The following is a 23,316-nucleotide window of genomic DNA, read 5'->3' on the forward strand; positions in this document are numbered from 1 at the left end:
TGTGTTATAATATAGAAATGATGAAAAAATATCCTTAAAGGAGAAAGAATATCATTTGTACCTAATAATTTACAAATATTTACAAATAAAAGATTAAAAGGAAAAATTTTATCTGTAAATTAAAATTGTAATCAGTAGTACTTTACATAATTTCCTATGATGTTTCAGAGATGTATGGCAGACATGTAAAAAAAGATTATATTCTATTAAAACATTAAAAAAATTAAATCAATAATAATTAATGACAATTATTTGCCTTTAGTCTTTTTAATAGAAGCAATAGGTTTTTTGATGGGTGGACTTATGGTAGTCAAAGAACCATCACTTCAAAGGATGACCTACCAGATCAGTTGGGTGGCCCTGTGGATAAGACTACTGGGTCTGAAGTTAGGAAAACTCATCTTAGCTGTCTTACCCTGGGCAAAGCACTTACCCTGTTTGCTTGAGTTTTTTCATCTGTAAAATGAGCTGGAGAAGGAAATGGCAAATCCTAAATGTGGTCATTAAAAGTTGGACAAAACTGAAAACCACTAAACAACAAAACAAACTATTAGCTTTCCTTCTAATCCAGTCTTCTCATCCCAGCTGTTTAATGTTCTGTTGGTTTTACTCCACTTTTATAAAAACCTTTGAGCCATAAAATCACCTTCAAAGTCTTAATATTCATAGCACTTCCATTCTACAAACTATACTATTAAGCAGTGGTGCCTTTGAAATAATTTGATAAAATGTGCTCAAAGATGCAAAGAGTTTGGCAGAATTAGTTTAATGCTTACATCTTTTATAAAAAAAGTTAGAGGAAAAATATGCAAAAATACTACACAAATTCTGAAAGTCACATTACAAAAACGGTATGAGAATCAAATTATGATTTAGGGGGAAGAGTACTCAAAAGAAGCCATGGAAGTGATTATAAAAGATAAAAACCATTTATTGGAATGAAGGTGGCATTCCCACAAAGAAAATACCATAAGAATAAGGAAAAAAGTGATTGACTGGCAGAGGGTGAGGAAGCTGGGTGGAAAATTTTTTAATATTTCTGTTAAGGATATGTTGCCAAGTCTATAGATCAGAGGCATTATTACAAAACTCCTAGTGAAGCAATAAATTCCTGTCATTTAAAAAATCAGTTTGGAACTATGTTAAAAATGTGACCATATACTTAAACCTAAAAATCTCACTGCTAAGAACATTAAAGATATTAAAGAGAAGGAATGGATCTCAATCAAAACATTTATAGGACTTTAAAAATTATGAATGTAACAGACCTTGTATAAAAGATTTCCAATACCAGACTCTGGGAAAGAACAATTCAGTTTCCCATCAGTCACTGAGCTGGAACCCACCAGGGAGGAGGAAAGTCAGAAGGCCAAAACAGACCTGGTGAAGATCTGCCGAAAACGAAACAAAGGCCGTCGGAATGACATGAGCCCAGCTGGGGGAAGTTGCCCAGAACAGAGTCCGTTGGCATGAGATGGTTGTGGCCCTATGCTCCTCTGGGAGCCAACAGGAATAACACACACACATAATAGGAAATTATGAAATAATACATTAAAAGGCATGTGAGTCCTAGGTTCAAATCTGGCCTCAGATACTTCCCAGCTGTGTGACCCTGGGCAAGTCACTTGATCCCTATTGCCCACCCTTACCACTCTTCCACCTAAGCACCAATACACAGAAGTTAAGGGTTTAAAAAAAAAAAGGCATGTGAACTCATTTGAAGTGAAATAATCCTAACTCAGAAAACAATCCATGACTACCACAATGTAAATGGAGATGTGCACAAAAACAATTAAAACTAATCTAATTGTGGCCAACCCTTATGTGGAAATATTGGTATGGAAAACTTTTTGAATATATGACACAGCTCATAGATGCTTATCAAATTGAATATGATTGACATCTTGGTCAGTTTTTCTAAGAGACATTGTGTAAAATGGAAGATGAAGGTAAAAAAAGATTTTTTTTAACTGAGAAAGTAAAAGAGTTTCTTTCAAAACAAAAATTTAGTTTCTGTTGATACTGTGAATTTCTTTTGTTTATCTTTTGTTTATTAAATTTCACCTTCACTGTTTGTATCTCATGATCATTCATTTCAATGTTGCCCTCCAAAGTACTGTCTAAATAAATGTTTACTTTCTTCTTTGTCAATTCTTAAAATAGTTTTATTTTATTCTAATATATTCTTCATCCTATAAACCTTAGCAAATGTTTCAGTCCCCTTCTACTTTCATTCAAGTCCTTGAAACCTAATAATGGCTACTTGAGGCAGTGTTCCATATGACCACATCATCTCTTATTTGCACATGGACTATGTATTTCTTAATTTGGGGGTGGGGCAAAGAGAGAAAGAATGATACTTAAAGGTCATCTAATTTTAAATGATAATTAAATGTTATTAAAATTAAATATAGATTATTCTTCCCTCTTATCATATTCTTACTTTTCATTTATTATGTACACTAACTTGTTTTTCATGATTTCACAGAAGTTTTCCAGATAACTAAAGCAAGTTCTTGGCTAGCAGAACTGAACCTGGGCTTCTCCTGCCTCTTTTGTTTTTGTTTTGTTTTTTTCTCCCTATCAGTGATTCTGAGCTTTAAAGGAAGTTTTATGAGATAAAGGTTAGGAAATCATGTATTTAAAATTTGATGGAGGGTGAAGAAGGAAATATGTATACTACACTGTTTTAACTAATGGGACTTTACATTGTTATATAATTAACAACATTTTATCAAATTTGCTTTAAAGGTTTTTATTGTGTATCATTTTGTTGTGAGGAAGATTATTTAGTTATTAGCTTAGTATTAGTATTAAACCTAACAGGAAGGGCTGGAGAATTCCAAGATGGAATGAAGAAGCAGGAGGTATCTTCTTGCTCGCTGAGAGAGACTCCATGGTGATTGGGGCAAGCAGCAACTGACCCTAGGAGACACCAGTTTACCAGTGATGCTGTGGAAAGACCGTCACCTACATGTGGGAGATTTTGGTAGAGACTGCTAATCCCAACCTAAATTGCATGTCAACTTGGGCTGGGTCAGCTCCCAGAATCTACCCACCTGGAAGAGTATAGCAGATGGTCCTGGAGGAGCAGAAACACCACTGGAGTGAGGCTGAACACTACTGTTAGGATATCCACTTCAGTCTTTGCTGGTCTCTGGGTCCTGTCTTGCTTAGGTCTCAGCAAGTATAGATAAGTCCCTTCCCTGACCCTGAGTTTGCCCTTAGTCTGAAGAGTGTAGTTACCCCTATTGCCATCCTTTATCTTAGTAGTTCCTGATTAAAAGTGTTATAAAAGGGGGCAGCTGGGTAGCTCAGTGGATTGAGAGCCAGGCCTAGAGACGGGAGGTCCTAGGTTCAAATCCGGCCTCAGACACTTCACAGCTGTGTGACCCTGGGCAAGTCACTTGACCCCCATTGCCTACCCTTACCACTCTTCCACCTATAAGTCAATACACAGAAGTTAAGGGTTTAAAATAAAAAGAAAAAGTGTTATAAAACTCTTGCCTTTACTTTGTTGGTTTCCATAGGCGTAGTCTAGATAGTGCAGTGTGGCAGTTGGGCCTAACTGCCACTTCAGTAACAGTTATCTTCTAGTAGTTAAACCTGGTCTCCCAACCTTGTTTGGTCCTGCCTTCAGACACTCCTGTCACCCTCAAACACTTCTGGACCCACATTTTAATATTTAAGCCTACTTCCCTGGTTATTCTCCATTACAATTTCAAATGGGAAAAATAAATTCTCAAGGAGACTTGCACAAGGGCAGGAATGATGCAGAAAAATAAGACTTTCAAAGTAAAAAATCTTAGATTCCTTCTACCCCCAATCCAGTTTTCTTATCAGTAGATCTAAGAAGGGCAATCTTCCATGGAAGAAACTACTTTAGTGGGAGTGCCATGCCTATTTTTCATAGGTCCTAGCCCTACTTGTCCACTGCCTCCTTTCTTCTAGTCCTTCTGGATATTAAGGATCTTTATTCAACTTTTTAACATCCATCACTTTAACCACCTCCACCATTTAGGATCATTGCCTTCTCGGTGGCTAAGCCATGAATATATTTAAGCTGAAGTGAGTAAATGCTTCAGTCTGCAAAAAGGTTTGGTTGAGTCAATGAAAATCATGAATCTTTTAAATACAGATGACATTCAGTGTTTTCTGAAGGACTATCACTTATTTCTATCAGAGAATCATTGAGCTCAAAGGGATCCAAGAGACCATCTAGTTCAACTAAAGCCCAGGGAGATTAAATGACTTGCTCAAGGTCACACAGGAATTAACGCAGGGATTCAAAACTAGATCCCTCTAACTTTAAAACTAATACTCTTTCTGCTCTACCACACTATCTTCCAAAAGCTCTTCATTCCAAAGCCAGTGTTCTTTTTTCACAGACTCTGACTTCTTTTTAACTTCCTCTTTACTCTCAAGATTTGTCACAGCAGTTATGATTGCCTGGAGGTTGAACAATAGTAGAATAGAGATACCGGAGCTGTTGGTGGTGAGCTCTCAACTCAGGAATGTGTTTCTTTATACACCTAGAGATCTTGTAGCTTTTAAATGGAAATGTAAAATGTGCCTGTTCAATCTAGTTTTTACCATATATAATTGTGAAGTTGAGATAAGGGTTTTTTAACTTACAGAAATAGAGTGAAGAGTAACTTTAGAAATCCCTCCTGTTCAAAAAGACTCAGGGAGGTTGCCAGGTCAGAAATATTTTCATGAGATTTAAAAATTTTTAATATGGTATTGACTTATATAAACTTAAATAAATAAAGCTCTATAAATAAGGTAATCCACATTTTTAGAGAATGTAAAGGGGTCTTGAGGCCAAAATGTTTGAGAACTAATGTTAGGGATATATAATACCTAAGTATTATAATCAAGAAAAAAATAATATAAAAGCAATAATCTCCCTTCTGTAGTTTTAACAAAAAATTAAAATTGTAAAGTAATAATAGGTAAGTTTTCTTCTTATCTTGTTGGAGTCCTGACCTCTAATGTTTCCTAGCTACTTTCAGACCATCTACCTCTAATGGAAATTGGACTTGACACATTCTTTTTAAAAATCAAAAGGAACTGCGTGGCTTTTGCTATAATTACTATGAGGTAGGCATAATTATTAGGGCTAAAGAAACTTGAGATTAAAAGACATGAAGTTATTTTAATCAGTGTAGCACTGCTGATCACAATGCCTCCAGTAACACTACTAAAATAATCTAAGTTAAGGAAATGGGGTATAACTGAGTGGGCAGAAGCAACTCTCTAAAACTTCAGGTTTGAGAAAAGGTGAAAACTTGCCTGCATTGAAGTTGTATTTTTTCTTTGTTTTTTGTTTAGTTTTCTGAAAACCTTTACCTTCTCTCTTAAAATCAATACTATGAATCCATTCTAAGGCAGAAGAGTGCTACAGGGTAGGTAATGGGGCTTAAGCAACTTGCCCAAGCTCACACAGCTACAAAGTGTCTGAGGTCACATTCAAATCCATGACTTGCTTTCTCTATCCACTGAGCTACTTCACTTTCCCTGAGATTGTTTTTTTAATTGGAAGCTTCCTACACCAGGAAAATCATTATAAACACGTGTGCATGGTTATGCAAATATTTATCATATGTGTGTGGTATGTGTGTAAACACACATATACATACGACATGTAAGTCTGAAATTTGCTTATATGTAATTTAGTGAAATTTTATATCATTAGCACTTTTTAAAAATTTAATTTCATTTGTACTTATTAAACAATTAAAATGTTTCAAGTCCTGTGCTAATGAAAAATTATCTACCCTAAAGGAACTTACATTCAATACGGGAAAAGCAGTTGAAGGTCAGGGAGGAAGGGACTCAAAGCAAGTGGTCTTGACCAGGAACTGTCATGGATGTCTGGGCCCCAGTAACTCACAAAACTGATACTAGACAATTCTAACTTCTTAGGGGTTACTCTAAGAGGCCTATGTTAATGAGACTAACTGACATAATTTAAGGGAAGTCATTCATAAAAAACTGAAGTGGGGAGGCAATGTGGTATAGAGACCTGGAATTAGGAATATTCTAAGGTAAGTTCTGTCTCTGGCTCTTTCTAGCAAGTCATTTAACCTTCTCTTGAAAATGATTAGAATAATACTTGGAGCCCCTATGTCATAGTATTGATGTGTAATCCTCTAAAGAAAAAATAAACAGATACAAAAAATAAGGAAAATATAAAAAAAAGTGAAGGCACTTTGGACTTTGTCTATAGCTCCATTTTGGTCCCCTTGAAAGTACTTTTATAATGTAATATTTTCCATTTTTTTATATATAGAGAATTTTTTTTGTCCTTTATAGTTATGGCAATAGAATCTTGTCAATTCAAATTTTCATGTAAAATACTCTTAATAGTCTGAACTTGCCCTTTAACCCCTTCATGACAAGAATGAAAACCCTTCTTAGCAACCAGACAGTTGATGTCGCAAAAAATTCTGACATCTCTCTGAAGGGCAACATAGCTAATATGATGGTCCCCATTTCAACCATATCACAATGGCAAAAATAATCTCCTTGAAAATAAGAGAAATAAGCCCCAAGTTTTTAAGTGGTAGGGAAATCAGAAAAGAATTTGCAAAAGTTTTCACAGTCTATGTGAAACATGACCCAAGGGGTGGAGTGGGAAGGCTAGGAGTGTCCCCTTCAGCTTTCCATACAAGATAAGGGTATGCTCACCTCCCTTTAAAGAGAAGTCAGTGAAATTGTTCAAGAGTGGTTCATGTTGAAATCAGAAACTTCTTAAGTAAAAAGTATATCTGAAGAATGTGTGTGAGATAAAATATTGATTGTTCTGTTTCTAAAGCTCAAAAATGTAAGTTAAAAACAAAACCAAGAAAAGTAGAAATGTTCTGGATGACATCTATCTTAGAAAGGTACAGTGAAATGAGCTGAAAAATCCTGAATTCTCAACATTTGTTCATTTTTAGGAATAGAATAAAAATTCTTTCATAGAACACTTTGATGCTCCAGTTTTGTTCTTGTAATTTAAGAAAATAAGAAGTATGACCAAGAATTGTTTGGTAAATGTTTCCCAATGGGCTCTTTAAAAAGATATGGCAGGGGCAGCTGGGTAGCTCAGTGGATTGAGAGCCAGGCCTAGAGACGGGAGGTCCTAGGTTCAAATCTGCCCTCAGACACTTCCCAGCTGTGTGACCTTGGGCAAGTCACTTGACCCCCATTGCCTACCCTTACCACTCTTCCACCAAGGAACTAATACACAGAAGTTAAGGGTTTAAAAAAAAAAAAATATATATATATATATATATAAAAAGATATGGCAAACTTATAATTGTAACCTGCATAGCTAATATTTTTTTCTTTCTCAATTCTAGACAATCAATAAAACTTTAAATCAAGCCCTCATTTATAAACTTTGTGGATTTATGAGGTATAAATGTTCAAGATGAATATTTAACAATTAGCTCTCCTTCAATTTGTCTCCAGCACACTCCCAAATATGATTTTAAAATACGATTTCATGTCAAAATTAGACTTGCTATTTTGTATTGATTCAGTGGTCGGTTCAAATAGAATAGAATAGAAAGTTTTCCATTTTGCTTTTTAAACTTTGGCTTAGAAAAATAATGTTGCTTTTTTTAAAAAATAGTTTTGGGAGTCCTTGATTGACATAGCTTGGAAGCCACCTACTAGGGGAGCTTTCCCTCAGTCACTTCAATTATGAAAATATAGAGACAGGAGAGAGTGAGCAAAATGGAAGAAAAACATTATGTAAGAAATGTTCAGAGAACAACAACTATATAATTATTCATTTATAATTAGAATATTAATCAACATTTACCAAAGAGAAAACAATGGGGTATATACTTTGGTGTGCCTTTGGATGTTTGAAACTCACCTGATGGCTGTTTTTGTGTTTTTCTCTTAGGATATGTCTTGCTTCGACTTCTTTCCACCTTCTGATTGGGTCGGGGAAGAGGAACAGAAAGGTCTCGGCACATTTGTAAAGCTATCCTACCATTTAAAAATTTGGAATACTGATGAATACAGGCATAACTAAAAATTGTTTTTTTAAATCAAAGTTACATTCAAAACATTTGTGAAGTCTGAATAACAAGAGGAGTGAAGGCTGACTCAACTATCTATGCTTATATGAAAATATAAGAAAGTAGCAACTGGTTTTTTTAGGATAGCACAGGACAAAATGGACTTAATTTCAAGAAATATTAAAATATGGAACAATTAAGAGCTTTAAAATTTTAGCAATCAAAGAGTGCAGATTTTAGTTCAGGAGAGATGAAGTTTTAACTTCAGTTCTTCAGCTTAAAAAAAAAAAAGGAATTGTGTTGGTCAGTGAATCTGTTTGACTCTTCCCCTGTGAGGCTTTTAATTCCATTTTTATTTTGATTTACTTGGCAAGCTGCAAAGCATTCCATACTGCGGTGTTCAATTGCTTTTGTTTTGGATCTTTCTTTGGCCCAATTTTGCATTATATTTGTGTTGCATTATATTTGTGGCTTGGTATTGAGCCTAGGGAGAACAAAAAAAGTACTTTGGAACCTACCTGGAATGATCCCTTTATTTTATCAAGTAATCTGAATGTTTTAAATTTTTTTTTTGACTGAAGTTCCAAAAGCATTCATCTTACTAGCACCTAGAATTTATAAAATGTTTTAAGGTTTTCCAAGTGCTTTCCAACTATTCTTTCATTAAATCCTTACAACCACTCTGGAAGAAAGGTCCTCTTGGCATTATTCCCATTTTACACATGCAGAAAATCAGGCAGACCAAATAACTTGTCCAAAGCTGTATGGCCATTTTGTAAGGAGCCAGATTTGAATTATGTTCCTCCTGATTCCAGGTCCAACACTATATCCACGGCTCCATCTTCAAGTTCAATCACAAATAGTAACTAGGCTTGTGGCCCTGGGCAAAGCAGAATTTAACTTCTATCTCATTATTTCATGTATGTATGTATGTATGGATATATATGTTATTATTATTATTGAATTTTGAAAATTGTAGAAAAAAATATCAAGTAGGATTGATGATAGTCACCTACAGTGATTTTTGAATATTATTAATTTTCTTATTTCTACTCAATTAATTAATTTTGCTTTAAAAGAAGCTGGCTAGCTGAAAAGGTTAGAGACATTTGGTTTTAGTGACATTTCTCTTGAAGCCTTTTGATGGATTTAGGAACAATTGCCTATAATGTTAACAATAAAATGGTAAGCTCCTAAATTCTTGGATGTAGAAAAAGGAAATAAAATAAAATAATCTAAATACTTTATACATGGAGGAAAAAGTAAATATTTTTCCAGAAATAAAATATTAAGGAAAATCTATTGGAGGAGCAACTGGTGGCACAGTGGATAGTCCTGGTTTCAGGGGAACCTGGGGTTCAAATTTGGCCTCAAACATTTCCTAGTTGCGTGGTCCTGGGCAAATCACTTAACCTTGTTTCCCCATTCTTTGTCTTTTGACTTGGATGTGTTTAAGAAAAGAAATCTACTGGACATTTCTCTTGGATCACATGTTCATACTACACAGAATCTAGGAACTTACCTTAAAACTTTTTTAATAATTATAGTAAGTCATTTCCTTTTTAATCCTATGTATTTTATTTTATGCATTTAAAAATATCATTCTGAGAAGGGGGCCCACAACTTCACCAGACTGCCAAAGGCTTTCATGACACAAAAATAGATTAACTCTTGATTCTAGGAAGAGATTTTGATCTTGTGCTTTCCTAACATAAAATCTAGGGATTATCCCTAGAAACACATACATACATAAGATAGAGGCAAATACACACACACACACACACACACACACACACACACACACACACACACATATATTTTTTCTTATATTTCTCTACAACTTAAAAACTTGAAATACACATGATTTGTCAGTGTAAGAAATTCCCAGCTTGGAAAGTTAGCATTCCAGACAGCAAACCATCTATTTATTATATAAGTTCTTTAGAGCTCCTTGAGGAAACTCTATATGATTTTAGATGCAGATATAAATATCTTGTATCCACATACAGACATATATGAATAAATTATACAAAATCAAATGAAAATCAAAGCTTAATTCTTTATTTTATGTGCATTGGTATTAATGCATACATATGCATATTTGACATAAATGATTATGTCTGATATATATGCACAAAAGATACATATTGAGTATGTCCTTATATACTTGTGTGTATATGAAAAACTTTACCTATATCGGTGTTTATAACTCATGGAACCAAACTTCCTGAGTTTTCTTGACAAAGAATTTGATTCATTTTCCGGTATTCTAAGTGATTTTGAAGAGAAAACAAAATAACAATATATAAATATAGATATTGCTTAAATTATTTTATCAGTATATGCAGGTAATCATAGGAAAACATTTTATTAGAATAGTGACATGAATAGCTCTGTTTTCTTATTGATTATTTAAATACGTAGGTAAAGATATCATTAATGTAAATGTACATAAATTTTCGAAAGAACATAATCTCAGTATTAAAATCTTCTTGGAACAAGTTAATTTTCTCAAAATTTCTTGACCTATGACCAACAGCAGTTAACTGCATTTAAATTTTACATTGGATAAAGAATTTTTTTCTTACAAAATAGGAGAAATCTCATACTACTGTGCCCTCAAAAGATTGCTATTATCTGAGTTTCTTAGTCTGATTCTTTTAAATCACTTCTTGTTCGGGGGCAGCTGGGTTGCTGGGTAGCTCAGTGGATTGAGAGCCAGGCCTAGAGATGGGAGGTAGGTTCAAATCTGGCCTCAGACACTTCCCAGCTGTGTGACCCTGGGAAAGTCACTTAACCCCCATTGCCTATCCCTTACCATTCTTCTGCCTTGGAGCCAATACATAGTATTGACTCCAAGACGGAAGGTAAGGTTTTAAAAAAAAAATTACTTCCTGTTTGTAACATAGATTATGAGGGCATATGATAATTTTTTTTAAAATCTCACTTGTGTTGAATATCCCTTAAAACCTTTTATTCAAAGGGCAATTAAATGGCTCAGTAAGATAGAGGGGCAGGCCTGGAGATGGAAGGTCTTATGTTCTAATCAGGCCTTCCTAGTTGTATTACCCTGGGCAAGTCACCTAAACTCTATTGCCTAGTCCTTACTCTTCAGCCTTGAAACCAATACTGAGTATAAATTCTAAAACAGGACATAAAGGTTTTTATTTAAATGGCACATTTTATCCATAAAGTGTTCCCAGTGGTTCCCAGTAGTTAAATATTAACCACTGATGATTGTGACATTATTTAGATTATGACATTATTTATATTTTCTCTAAGATGTATATATATTACGATTAAGTTTATATGTTCAGATACATATACTTGTATGTAGATTTTATGCTTTGTGTGCATATATAGACATACATTTATATGCATACACATATACATATACTTATACATGCACATACATATGCACGTGTATATGTATACATAGATATGTATATACATACAATTGAAAGACAACATGGACATGACTGAAAATTTTTGAGAAATAATCAGGAATCTTTCTTGAAATTAGTCTTTTCCTCGAAAATGTTTCTTTGATTAGATTATCACAATGAATAAGATTTTTATACTTTAAAATATTTTTACCTAAAGAATGTGTGATGTTCAACACAGCCCTTCCAAAGATGTTTGCAAGTGTTTTTACTTGTGGCTTCAAAAAAGAATGAGGTTTCATCGCACTGAAATAAAATACAATACAAATTACTTATCATACAAAGTTTTAATTCTATAGAAAATCGTCCTTTGTTATAAAATACTCAAATGAACTGAGGAATACTTTGAAAGTGTGAATTCTGCTCCCTCCATGATGCTTTAACAATCTTCAGGGGGCAGCTAGGTGGCTTAGTAGATAAGAGAGGCAGACCTGGAGACAGGACTTCCTAGGTTCAAATCTGGCCTCAAACACTCCTTAGCTGTGTGACCCAGGGCAAGACACTTAACTCCACTTGCCTAGCCTTAACTACTTAACCACTGCCTTAGAACCAATATTTAATATTGATTCTAGGACAGAAGTTGAGGGTTAATAAAAAACAAATACAATTTTCATGAGTTTCTGTAGTTGAAAAAAAAATCATTACTTATTAGCCAATCCTTCGGTGAGATAAAGAATGATTAATTGTGAATTAACTCTGTATGATGTTTATGCTAATACAATTTTGTGATATCAATTATGGGAAAAAATGAAAGTTTTATGTTATTAGTCATAAAATCAGATTCGTAGCAGGAAGGAAACCTAAAGACCTTCTAGTCAAGTAATGGTGAACCTTTTAGAGATTGAGTGCCAGATCCTGCCCCAACCCAACCCTCCAGATCAAGTGCTGTGCCTGCCCTCCTCCAGAGAGACAGTGCCATGCCCCTTCCTCACTTTTGGTAGCTTTTAGCACAGGAGAGCAGACACTATCTCCTAGCATCATTACTAAAGCATCTTTTACATAAGCAATCTCACTTACAGATTAAACCATAGTTATATCAAATTCCAACAGAAATTCTCTCCTTATATGATTGGGCAAGGGTAGTGCCTTGATTATAGATTAACATGGTTTTGTGGTAGAAAACCTCAGCTCTAGCAAATAAGTTGGGAAATGGATGAATATTCTTTATTTAAATATTTGTTTAGTGGTTCTTTTTTTAAAAATATGGGCTAAATATTCAAATTAGCCTATGTTTAATTATTTCATTTTCTATAATATATTTCAGTTAATTGGTACTTGGCTTGGGTTGAATATACTAATCAATTTTGAATGTTTGCAAAATAGATCTTACAAGAGAAAGATTAATGTTTTCTAACAATATTTCAAGGATTAATGACTGTAATATAACACAATATATTACATAAACTATAGCTGTAGCAGAACTATGAATGAGTGACATCTTTCCTTTGGTAAGTACCAGATGGGAAGAAGGAAAAGCTGTGTGTTTGATCTCTATACCTGGGAGAGTAACCTTGAGGAAGGTAAACATTCATGTCACTCAATTTGAGGTGTCTTCCTTTCCATCACTATCACTTCACTTCCATCCCAAGTGGCCTGAAGATCTGTGTCCTCTGCAGTTCTGGCTTCTTGAGATCACATCACTCAATAAGAATTCATTAAGCACTTTATATATGCAAGACACTTTGATAAAGCTGGGGATCCAAAAAGGCCAAGTACCTAACAGCTATTATAATGGGAGAGACAACATGAAAACTATGTACAAACAAGATATGCAGAGAATCAGTTAGAGATGACCAAAAGGGTAATTAGAAAAGACCTCTGTTATGAGGTCAGATTTTAGCTGGGACTTGATGGAAGTGAGGGAAGCTGAAAGGGAGGGGTAAAGAAAAGGAGAATTCTAGTATACCTGTCAGATCTATGGGGAAGGGAAGAATTTAAGACCAAGCAAGATGTAAAATGTATACTTTTGACTATTTTGAATTTAAAAGGTTTTGTACAAACAAAACTAATGCAACCAAAATTAGAAGGGAAGCAACAAAATAGGGAAAAAATTATAACAAAATTCTCTGGCAAAGGTCTAATTTCTCAAAATCATGTCAACAGGGCTTTAAAAGAATCCATGCCCTTCAATCCAACAACACTACTACTAGGTTTGCATCTCAGAGAGATAAATGGGAAGGGATCTGTTTGTACAAAAACATTTATAGCTGAGATTTTGTGGTGACAAAAAGTTGGAAATTGAAGGGTTGTCCCTTGATTGGGGAATGGCTGAACAAATTGTGGCATATGATGATAAAGGATACTATTGATTTCTATAAGAGCTGGAAAGACCTCCTTGAACTGATATAGAGTGAAATTAGCAGAACCAGAAGAACATTGAATATAGTAACTAAAACATTGTGGGATGATTAAATGTAATTGACTTTGTACTAGTAGCAAAGCAGGACAATCCTGAGGGACTTATGAGAAAGAATGCCATCCATATCTAGAGAAAGAACTGTGGGAGTAGAAAAGCAAAAGAAAAACATATGATTTATCACTTGTTTATATGGATATATGATTTGGGGTTTAGGCTTTAAAAGATTATTACAAAAATGAATAATATGGAAAGAGGTGTTGAGCGATAATACATATATATGACCTAATTGCTTGTCAGCTCCAGAAGGGGGTAAGGAAGAGTGGAGGAGAGACTATGAATCATGCAACCATGGGCAAATATCTTAAAAATAAATAAAGAAAATTTAAAAAAAGAAAAAGATAATTCTCTGCATAGGTATGTTAGTATGTCTTAGTATGTCTGTAGAGGTGCAGTGGTCTAAGTGCTGGGCCTGGAGTCGGGAAGACCTGAATTCAAATGCAGCCTCACTTACTAGCTATATGAAACTAGGCAAATTGTTTAATTTGTTTGCCTCAGTTTACTCTATAAATTGTAGATAATAATACCTACTTGGTAGGGTTGTTGTAAGGATAAAAAAAGAAAATATTTGTAAAGCACTTAAGTACACTTGTACAAACTAGAATCTATCAATGCTCATTTTCTTCCCTTTCCTCCCCCTGGAGAGATCTTGGTCCAAAAAGGGCCCATTTTTCAGAATCCTATTTTCAGAATCCATTTTGTTGATACCTGGGACCACTAAAGAAGTAGAAGATATGTGTGAGTAAACCAGGCTCTGGGATTTTTACTTGTGAAAAGAATGGAGAAGACTGGGCTTAAGATAGCAGTCTATCTTTTGTTGTTGTTTTTTGTTATCCATCCGTTTTACAGCTTTAATTTTTTTTTCCCATGCTAAGGCTTTTATGGGGATCGGATACAGCATCTCTCAAAAACTGATTGTTCAAAATGCTAGATGTTCTCTTATATGGGTCTGTAATTAAGTACATGAAAATGTGTAACCTCAGCCTTCATACTTCACACACATATGCTCACTGGAAGTGAAGAGAGTTATGGTACAAAATTATAAGCTCATTTTTCCTTCCTCAGCTTTAGAAAACTTGGTACTTCCAAACTAGAATAGTTTTTCCCACAGGATTTTATGTTCCTATAACATTGAAGAGGAATCATTATTATGGGATACTCCTTGGCATAGGCTTGTTTTTAGTATAAATGAGTGAGAGTACTTTGTCAGACACATTTTCTGCATCCAAATGAATGAACTGATCATGTGATTCTGGATGTTTTTATTTTTAACATAATGAATTTTGTTCATTGTTTTCTGAATATTGAACTATCCTTGTATTCCTGGCATAAATCCAACGTGGTCATAATGAATGAATTTTTAAGATGAATTGTTATGATTTTTTTTTGTCAAGAATATATAAGGGACAGTCAGGCAGCTCAGTAGATTTAGAAACAAGTCTAGAGACCGTAAGTCTTGGGTTCAAATTTTACCCTTGATACATCCTAGCTATGTGACATTAGGCAAGTCCCATTGTTTAGCTTTTACCATTCTTCTAATACATATACATATGGTTCTAATACATATGGTTCTAATACATAAAGTAAGAGTTTGAAAGAAAATAAAAATACATTTAAAATTTTTTTAAAGAATGCATATAAAAATTTTAAATTGGTGATCTATCATCTTTATTTTGCTTTATCCTCTTCTGGTTTAGGTATTATAACACTTTTTTTTTTCACGAAAGGAGTTTGATATCAATCAGTACTCTGACTCAAGATTTTTCTTTGATAGTTCCTTTATAACTTCAATTTTCTTTTCTGAGCAGCTACTGCTACGAGCATTCTGGAAAACAATTTTATATTATGCAAATTAGTGGCTCAAATATCTAATTTTTTCTGCTGCTCTTCATACTTCAAGATAGTTAAAAAAGGAAAGGCTCAATATATATCAAAATAATTAGAAGCAATATGATGCCCAAAATGACAATACAAATAAATTGTGATGCATGAATAAAATTAAACATTACTATCCGGTAAGAAAGGAAGCAGTTCTGAATCATTATTGATTAGAATTAAAATAACTTACGCTTATCACTGGCTAATATAAGAGAAAAGGAAAATGATAAATGTTGGAGGGGATGTGGGAAAATTGGGACACTAAGACACCATTGTGTAAGAGGGAAATTTAGGTATTTTATAGATATGTATTTAAAGCGTGGCCGCCAGGAATCAACAATTCAGGTTGATTCCGTAATTAAATCAGACCTAAGTCAGCATCTGGTTAAGGCACTTTATTTACAATCATGAAGGTAAAGGTATAGGAATAAAGAGAAAGGGAGAGGCTAATCCAGGTCTGCGGAGGTCTGGACTAGAGAGAAGGTTAAAAGGCTAAATAAATGAAGCTGCAAGCCTTAAGGCCTAGCAACCAGATAGGCTAGTGCCTGCTTAAGGCAGAGTTTGGAAGCGGCCTAGGTAGGCCAAGGAAGTCAGCCTAACTTACCCACGTGACTATTCAGAGTAGAAGCTACCTGAGGTCTCCTCCGAGATCCGTCAGAACCATGTTCAGAGCGGGAACTGCCACCACAGGAAGTAACCAACATACTTAAAGAAATAGTGTCTTTCCTCACTTCCCGTGGCTCCACCTCTAATTCAAGCGGACAAATGGCAGTCTCTACATTGATTTGGACTGCCCTTGTACTTGATTTGTTACTTATTGTCATGTGTGGGTAACTCATCTCCCCTCCCCACTAAGGAAGGTGAGGGTGACGTCATTTCTATGCCTAGGTTAAGTACGAGTCTAACTAGGAATGGGCTAGAGCTAATTCTATTTACACAATTGGTAGAATTGTGAACTTATCCAATCATTCTAGAGAGCAATTTGGAACTATGTACAAAGGTCTGCAAAACTGTGCATTATATAAAATTATGTATTAATTTAGCAATATTATTATTAGAACTCTATCCCAAAGAGTTTTTTAAATAAAAAAATTATATATACATATACACACACACACAGCTCTTTTTTGTGGTGACGAATAACTGGAAACAGAGGGGATGTCCCTCAATTGGGCAATAGATGAACAGGTTGTGGTATTTTGGTGGAATCCTGTTGTGTTGTAAGAAATAACAAATAGGATGCTTTCAGAAAAACCTGGAAAGACTTACAATACATGAAGTGATACAAAATTACTAAGCAGAACCAGGAGAATATTGTACTCAATAACAACAGTATTGCATAGTGATCAGATGTGAATGGCTTAGATATTCTCAGCAATACAAAAATCCAAGACAATTCTGAAGAACTAAAGACAAAAAAAGCTATTAACTTCCAGAGAAAGAACTGATGGAGTATGAATGCAGATTAATGCATATTATTTTTTACTTCATTTTTGATAGGTTTTGTTGTTCTGTGTTTTCTTTCACAACATGACTAATATGAAAATATGTTTTGCATGACTGTATATATGTAACCTATAACATATTTTCATCACAGGGAAGGGAGAAGGGAGGAATTTAGAGCTCAAAATCTTTAAAAAAGTAATGTTAAATTTTGTTTTCATATTGTTATAAAAAATAAGTAAATAAGGTAAACTGAGTGGGTCAACTAAGGCAATTGGGTGTAAGGAAAGATAATGGGGTATTATAAGTGATAGGAGGAGGAAAGAAGGTATGGGAAGGTATTTATGAGATAAAGGAAATGGGGTATATAGGAGAGGGCAGCTCAAACAGGTTTATTCTCATAGGCTTGAGACAGAGGATACAGGGAGGAAATTAGGGCCAGTAAGAAATGTTTAGTTTTGGCTGGAGGGTTTCTCTTGTTAGTTTCTAAGTCTCTTGAGGGAGGAGTCGAGAGGACCCCTCCCTGCCAGTCAAACTGATGGCTGAAGGAAGTCTTGAGGTAGGTACTTCCTGCCAAGATGGACGCCCCCAGTTCTGGGTTAAGATGGTGGCAGAGTAAAAAGCAGCGCTTAACTTCTCCTGACCGAAACATACAGGACTTCTCAAGGGGGGCATAAAAACAAACCCAGTCGAACGGAGGGACCCCACAACAGGGTGCAGTGTGGAAGGTACGTGGAATCAGGGCATTTCCATGCTATAAAGGGGTGAAACAGCTCACTAAATCGCAGGCTGAGCAACCCCCCCCCCACACACACACACACACCACCTGCAGTGCCAAAGCCAGGTCAAAAGAAATAGAGCAAGTTTGGGGCACTCATTGAGTCATTGGCAGCTCCAGAGCCTGTTCCTGAGAGCGGCAAGATTTGGGACCCCAAAAAGCTGAGGAACGCACACGGGCTCTGAGCGCGGATGTGGAGTACGGGCGCGGGTGGAGACGCGGGCGGAGGCGGACACAGGCGGGAGCGAAGGCTCTGAAACCCTGAATGGGGAACCAGTGCAGACGGGTATAAGACTGTGGAAGCAGCTCCCTAAGACTTGTAAAGGAGCCTCCTGCAGAGGATCAAGCAAAAGGGTCCACCAGGGGGCTTGACCTTGGAAAAAAACAGACCTCAGACCTCAGGAGCCAAAAGACCACAGACAGAACCTGAGCGCGAGGATAAAGCTGAGAAGCTGCTGGGCTAACGATGGCTACCCAGAACCAGGAAGTCCAGAAGAGAGAGAGAAAGATTAACAATAACAAGAAGAAATCTTTAACACTCGACAACTTTTACACAGAGAAAATCCAGACTACCGAGCAATCAGAAGAGGAGAAAAAACAAGCAATCACATCCAAACCATCCCAAGATAATCAAAATTGATCACAAGTTCTTGAAATGTTCAAAACTGAGATGACGAGAAAGTTGGAAAAGATTTGGTCAGAGAAATGGGAAGTAGCTCAAAAGGAAATCAGGCAAGAAAATAACAATTTAAAAGGCAGAATTTCACAATTGGAAAGTGAGGCAAGTCAACTGAAGACCAGAAATGACCAGATTGAAAAGGAAAACCAAAAGATTATAGCCGAAAACCAGTCCTTAAAGGTTAGAATTGAACAATTAGAAGCTAATGATCTCTCAAGACAACAAGAACAAATAAAACAAAGCCAAAAGACTGAAAAAATAGAAGGAAACATGAAATATCTCAATGATAAAGTGACAGACCAAGAAAACCGGTCTAGAAGAGACAATTTGAGAATCATTGGTCTCCCTGAAAAGGGAGAAATTAATACAAATTTGGACTCCATACTAAAAGAAATTATTCAGCAAAATTGCCCTGAAGTCCTACAACAAGAGGGCAATATAGACATTGAAAGGATTCATAGAACACCTGCGACATTCGATCAAGAAAAGAAAACACCCAGAAATATAATTGCAAAATTCAAGAGTTTCCAAGCAAAAGAAAAAATCTTACAAGAAGCCAGAAAGAAACAATTCAAATATGAAGGAGCACCAATCAGGATCACATAGGATCTGGCAGCCTCCACGTTAAAAGACCACAAAGCTTGGAATACGATATTCAGAAAGGCAAGAGAGCTGGGCCTGCAACCACGGATCAACTACCCATCAAAATTGACTATATACTTCCAGGGGAAAGTATGGGCATTCAACAAAATTGAAGATTTCCAAGTATTTGCACAGAAAAGACCAGGGCTAAATGGAAAGTTTGATATCCAACCACAAAAATTGAGAGAAACATGAAAAGGTAAATAAGAAATAGAGGGGAAAGAAAGAAAACTCATAATTTTTTAAATTTGCCTTTTTAAGGGCCTCAGTAAGATCTAATTATCTGTATTCCTATGTGGAGAAATGCTATGTATAATTCTCAGTAGTGAACTCTATTCACTATTAAGTATTCACTATTATAGTGGTCGGAAGAATGATTAATGGGGAGAGGGTGGAGTGCTGAATGGTCTAAGATGATATGGGGGGGGTGGGAAAGAGGAGGGTGAATGGAGGGGGACACCAGGAGAAACTTGAGAGAATAAGAAAAATAGGATAATCTATTACACAAAAAGAGGGCATGGGATGGGGAGGGGTCAAATACTATTATAAGAAGGAGAGGAAGAGAGCATCAAGAGGTAATTTTTAAACCTTACTCTCAGCGTAATCAACTCGGAGAGGGAAGAGTAGCTATACTATCCATTGGGATATAAAACTCTATCTAACCCTACTGAGAAAGTCAGAAGGGATGAACCAAGGGGAGCAGGGGAGAGGGGAGGTCAAAAAAGGGAGGGGAGAAGAAGGGAGGGAATTTATTAGGCCTTCAAAACAAAAAGAGGGGAATAACAAGGGAGGGGGTAGAAAGGGAAGTTAATCAAGGGAGGGGATAAGGGATACCAGCTTAATAGCAAAGCACTGTTTTAAAAGGAAATAGGTTAAGAAGAAGGGGTAGGAATAGGGGAGAATACAAAAATGTCAGTGAATGCACAGCTGATAATTATAACTCTGAATGTGAATGGGATGAACTCACTTATAAAATGGAAGCAAATAGCAGAGTGGATCAAAAACCAAAATCCCACCATATGTTGTCTTCAAGAAACACATATGAGGCGGGTGGACATACACAAGTTTAAGGTTCAGGGCTTGAACAAAATCTTTTGGGCGTCAAATGAGAAAAAGAAGGCAGGAGTGGCTATTGTGATTTCTGACAAAGCCAAAGTAAAAATAGATATGATTAAAAAAGACAGGGAAGGTCATTACATCCTGATTAAAGGCAGTATAAACAAAGAGGAAATAACACTGCTCAATATGTATGCACCAAGTGGCATAGCATCCAAATTCATAAAGGAGAAACTGGAAGAGCTCAAGAAGGAAATAGATAGTATCAGATCTAGATAAATCAAACCAAAAAATAAATAAGAAAGAGGTAAGAGAGATGAATGAAGTCCTAGAAAAATTAGATTTAATTGATATGTGGAGAAAAATAAATAGGGAGAAAAAGGAATACACCTTCTTTTCAGCTACACATGGTAGATTCACAAAGATTGACCATGTAATAGGGCATAGAATCATTGCAAACAAATGCAAAAGAGCAGAAATAATAAATGTAACCTTCTCAGATCATAATGCAATAAAAATAATAATTAGTAAGGGCACCTGGACAGGCAAATCAAAAACTAATTGGAAATTAAATAATATGATTCTCCAAAACCAATTTGTCAAAGAAGAAATCATAGAAACAATCAACAATTTCATTGAAGAAAATGACAATGATGAGACATCCTACCAAACTCTGTGGGATGCAGCCAAGGCAGTACTCAGGGGGACATTTATATCCTTGAGTGCATATATTAACAAATTAAGAAGGGCAGAGATTAATGAATTGGGCATGCAACTCAAAAAATTAGAAAGCGAGCAAATTAAAAATCCCCAGATGATAGGGGGCAGCTGGGTAGCTCAGTGGAGTGAGAGTCAGGCCTAGAGACAGGAGGTCCTAGGTTCAAACCCGGCCTCCGCCACTTCCCAGCTGTGTGACCCTGGGCAAGTCACTTGACCCCCATTGCCCACCCTTACCAATCTTCCATCTATAAGACAATACACCGAAGTACAAGGGCTTAAAAAAAAATCCCCAGATGAAAACTAAATTAGAAATACTAAAAATTAAGGGAGAAATCAATAAAATCGAAAGTAAAAGAACTATTGAATTAATAAATAAGACTAGAAGCTGGTACTTTGAAAAAACAGATAAAATAGACAAAGTACTGGTCAATCTAATAAAAAAAAGGAAAGAAGAAAACCAATTTGACAGTATTAGAGATGAAAAGGGAGACCTCACCTCTAATGAAGGGGAAATTAAGGCAATCATTAAGAACTATTTTGCCCAATTATATGGCAATAAATATAACAATTTAGGAGATATGGACGAATATTTACAAAAATATAAACTGCCTAGATTAACAGCAGAAGAAATAGAATACCTAAATAATCCTATATCAGAAAAAGAAATTGAACAAGCCATCAAAGAACTCCCTAAGAAAAAATCGCCAGGGCCTGATGGATTCACAAGTGAATTCTATCAGACATTCAAAGAGCAACTAATCCCAATACTATACAAATTATTTGATATGATTAGCAAAGAAGGAGTCTGACCAAATTCCTTTTATGACACAAATAAGGTACTGATTCCAAAGCCAGGGAGATCAAAAACAGAGAAAGAAAACTACAGACCAATCTCCCTAATGAACATAGATGCAAAAATCTTAAATAGAATACTAGCAAGAGACTCCAGCATGTAATTAAGAAGATCATCCACCATGATCAGGTGGGATTTATACCAGGAATGCAAGGATGGTTCAACATTAGGAAAACCATCCACATAATTGACCATATCAATAGTCTATCAAACAAAAATCACATGATTATCTCAATAGATGCTGAAAAAGCCTTTGACAAAATACAGCATCCATACCTATTGAAAACACTGAAAAGTATAGGAATAGAAGGACCTTTCCTAAAAATAATAAACAGTATATACCTAAGACCATCAACAAGCATTATATGCAATGGGGATAAATTAGAAGCCTTCCCAATAAGATCAGGTATGAAACAAGGATATCCATTATCACCTCTATTATTCAACATAGTACTAGAAACACTAGCAGTAGCAATTAGAGAAGAAAAAGAAATCAAAGGTATCAAAACAGGCAAGGAGGAGACTTAAGCTATCACTCTTTGCAGATGATATGATGGTATACTTAAAAAATCCTAGAGAATCAACTAAGAAGCTGGTAGAAATAATCAATGACTTTAGCAAAGTTGCAGGATACAAAATAAATGCACATAAATCACGAGCATTTCTATACATTTCCAACACATTAGAGCAGCAAGAGGTAGAAAGGGAAACACCATTTAAAATTACCCTAGACAATATAAAATACTTGGGAATCTATCTACCAAAACAAACACAGCAATTATATGAAAACAACTACAAAACACTTTCCAAACAAATAAAATTGGATCTAAACAACTGGAAAGCCATTGGTTGCTCATGGGTAGGACGAGCTAACATAATAAAAATGACCATTCTACCCAAATTAATTTACCTATTTAGCACCATACCTATCAAACTACCCAAAAACTTCTTTACTGAATTAGAAAAAACTATAACAAATTTCATTTGGAATAACAAAAGATCAAGAATATCAAGGGAAATAATGAAAAAAAATGTGAAGGAAGGGGGCCTAGCAGTACCAGATATTAAACTATACTATAAAACAGCAGTCATCAAAACAATATGGTACTGGCTAAGAGACAGAGAGGAGAATCAGTGGAATAGACTTGGGGTAAATGACATCAGCAAGACAGTGTATGATAAACCCAAAGAGCCCAACTTTTGGGACATGAATCCACTATTTGACAAAAACTGCTGGGAAATTTGGAAAACAATATGAGAGAGATTAGGTTTAGATCAACATCTCACACCCTACACCAAGATAAATTCAGAATGGGTGAATGACTTGAATATAAAGAGGGAAACTATAAATAAGTTAAGTGAACACAGAATAGTATACTTATCAGAT

At 35.4% G+C, this 23,316-nt stretch overlaps 1 protein-coding gene across 1 annotated transcript in view; it reads right to left on the reverse strand.

Annotated features, from left to right (window-relative positions):
- The window catches only part of EPB41L4A (erythrocyte membrane protein band 4.1 like 4A), a 235,407-nt gene that overhangs the window by 78,883 nt on the left and 133,208 nt on the right, over positions 1–23,316 (reverse strand). Inside the window, exons 10-12 of the mRNA XM_044662157.1 lie at positions 11,619–11,710; positions 10,213–10,290; positions 7,874–7,995 (exon numbers count right to left, since the gene is read on the reverse strand). Of these exons, the coding sequence (XP_044518092.1) occupies positions 7,874–7,995; positions 10,213–10,290; positions 11,619–11,710 (292 nt within the window). The remainder of the gene's footprint in view (positions 1–7,873; positions 7,996–10,212; positions 10,291–11,618; positions 11,711–23,316) is intronic.

Source organism: Gracilinanus agilis, chromosome 1, assembly GCF_016433145.1.
Source record: "Gracilinanus agilis isolate LMUSP501 chromosome 1, AgileGrace, whole genome shotgun sequence".
Taxonomy (NCBI): domain Eukaryota; kingdom Metazoa; phylum Chordata; class Mammalia; order Didelphimorphia; family Didelphidae; genus Gracilinanus; species Gracilinanus agilis.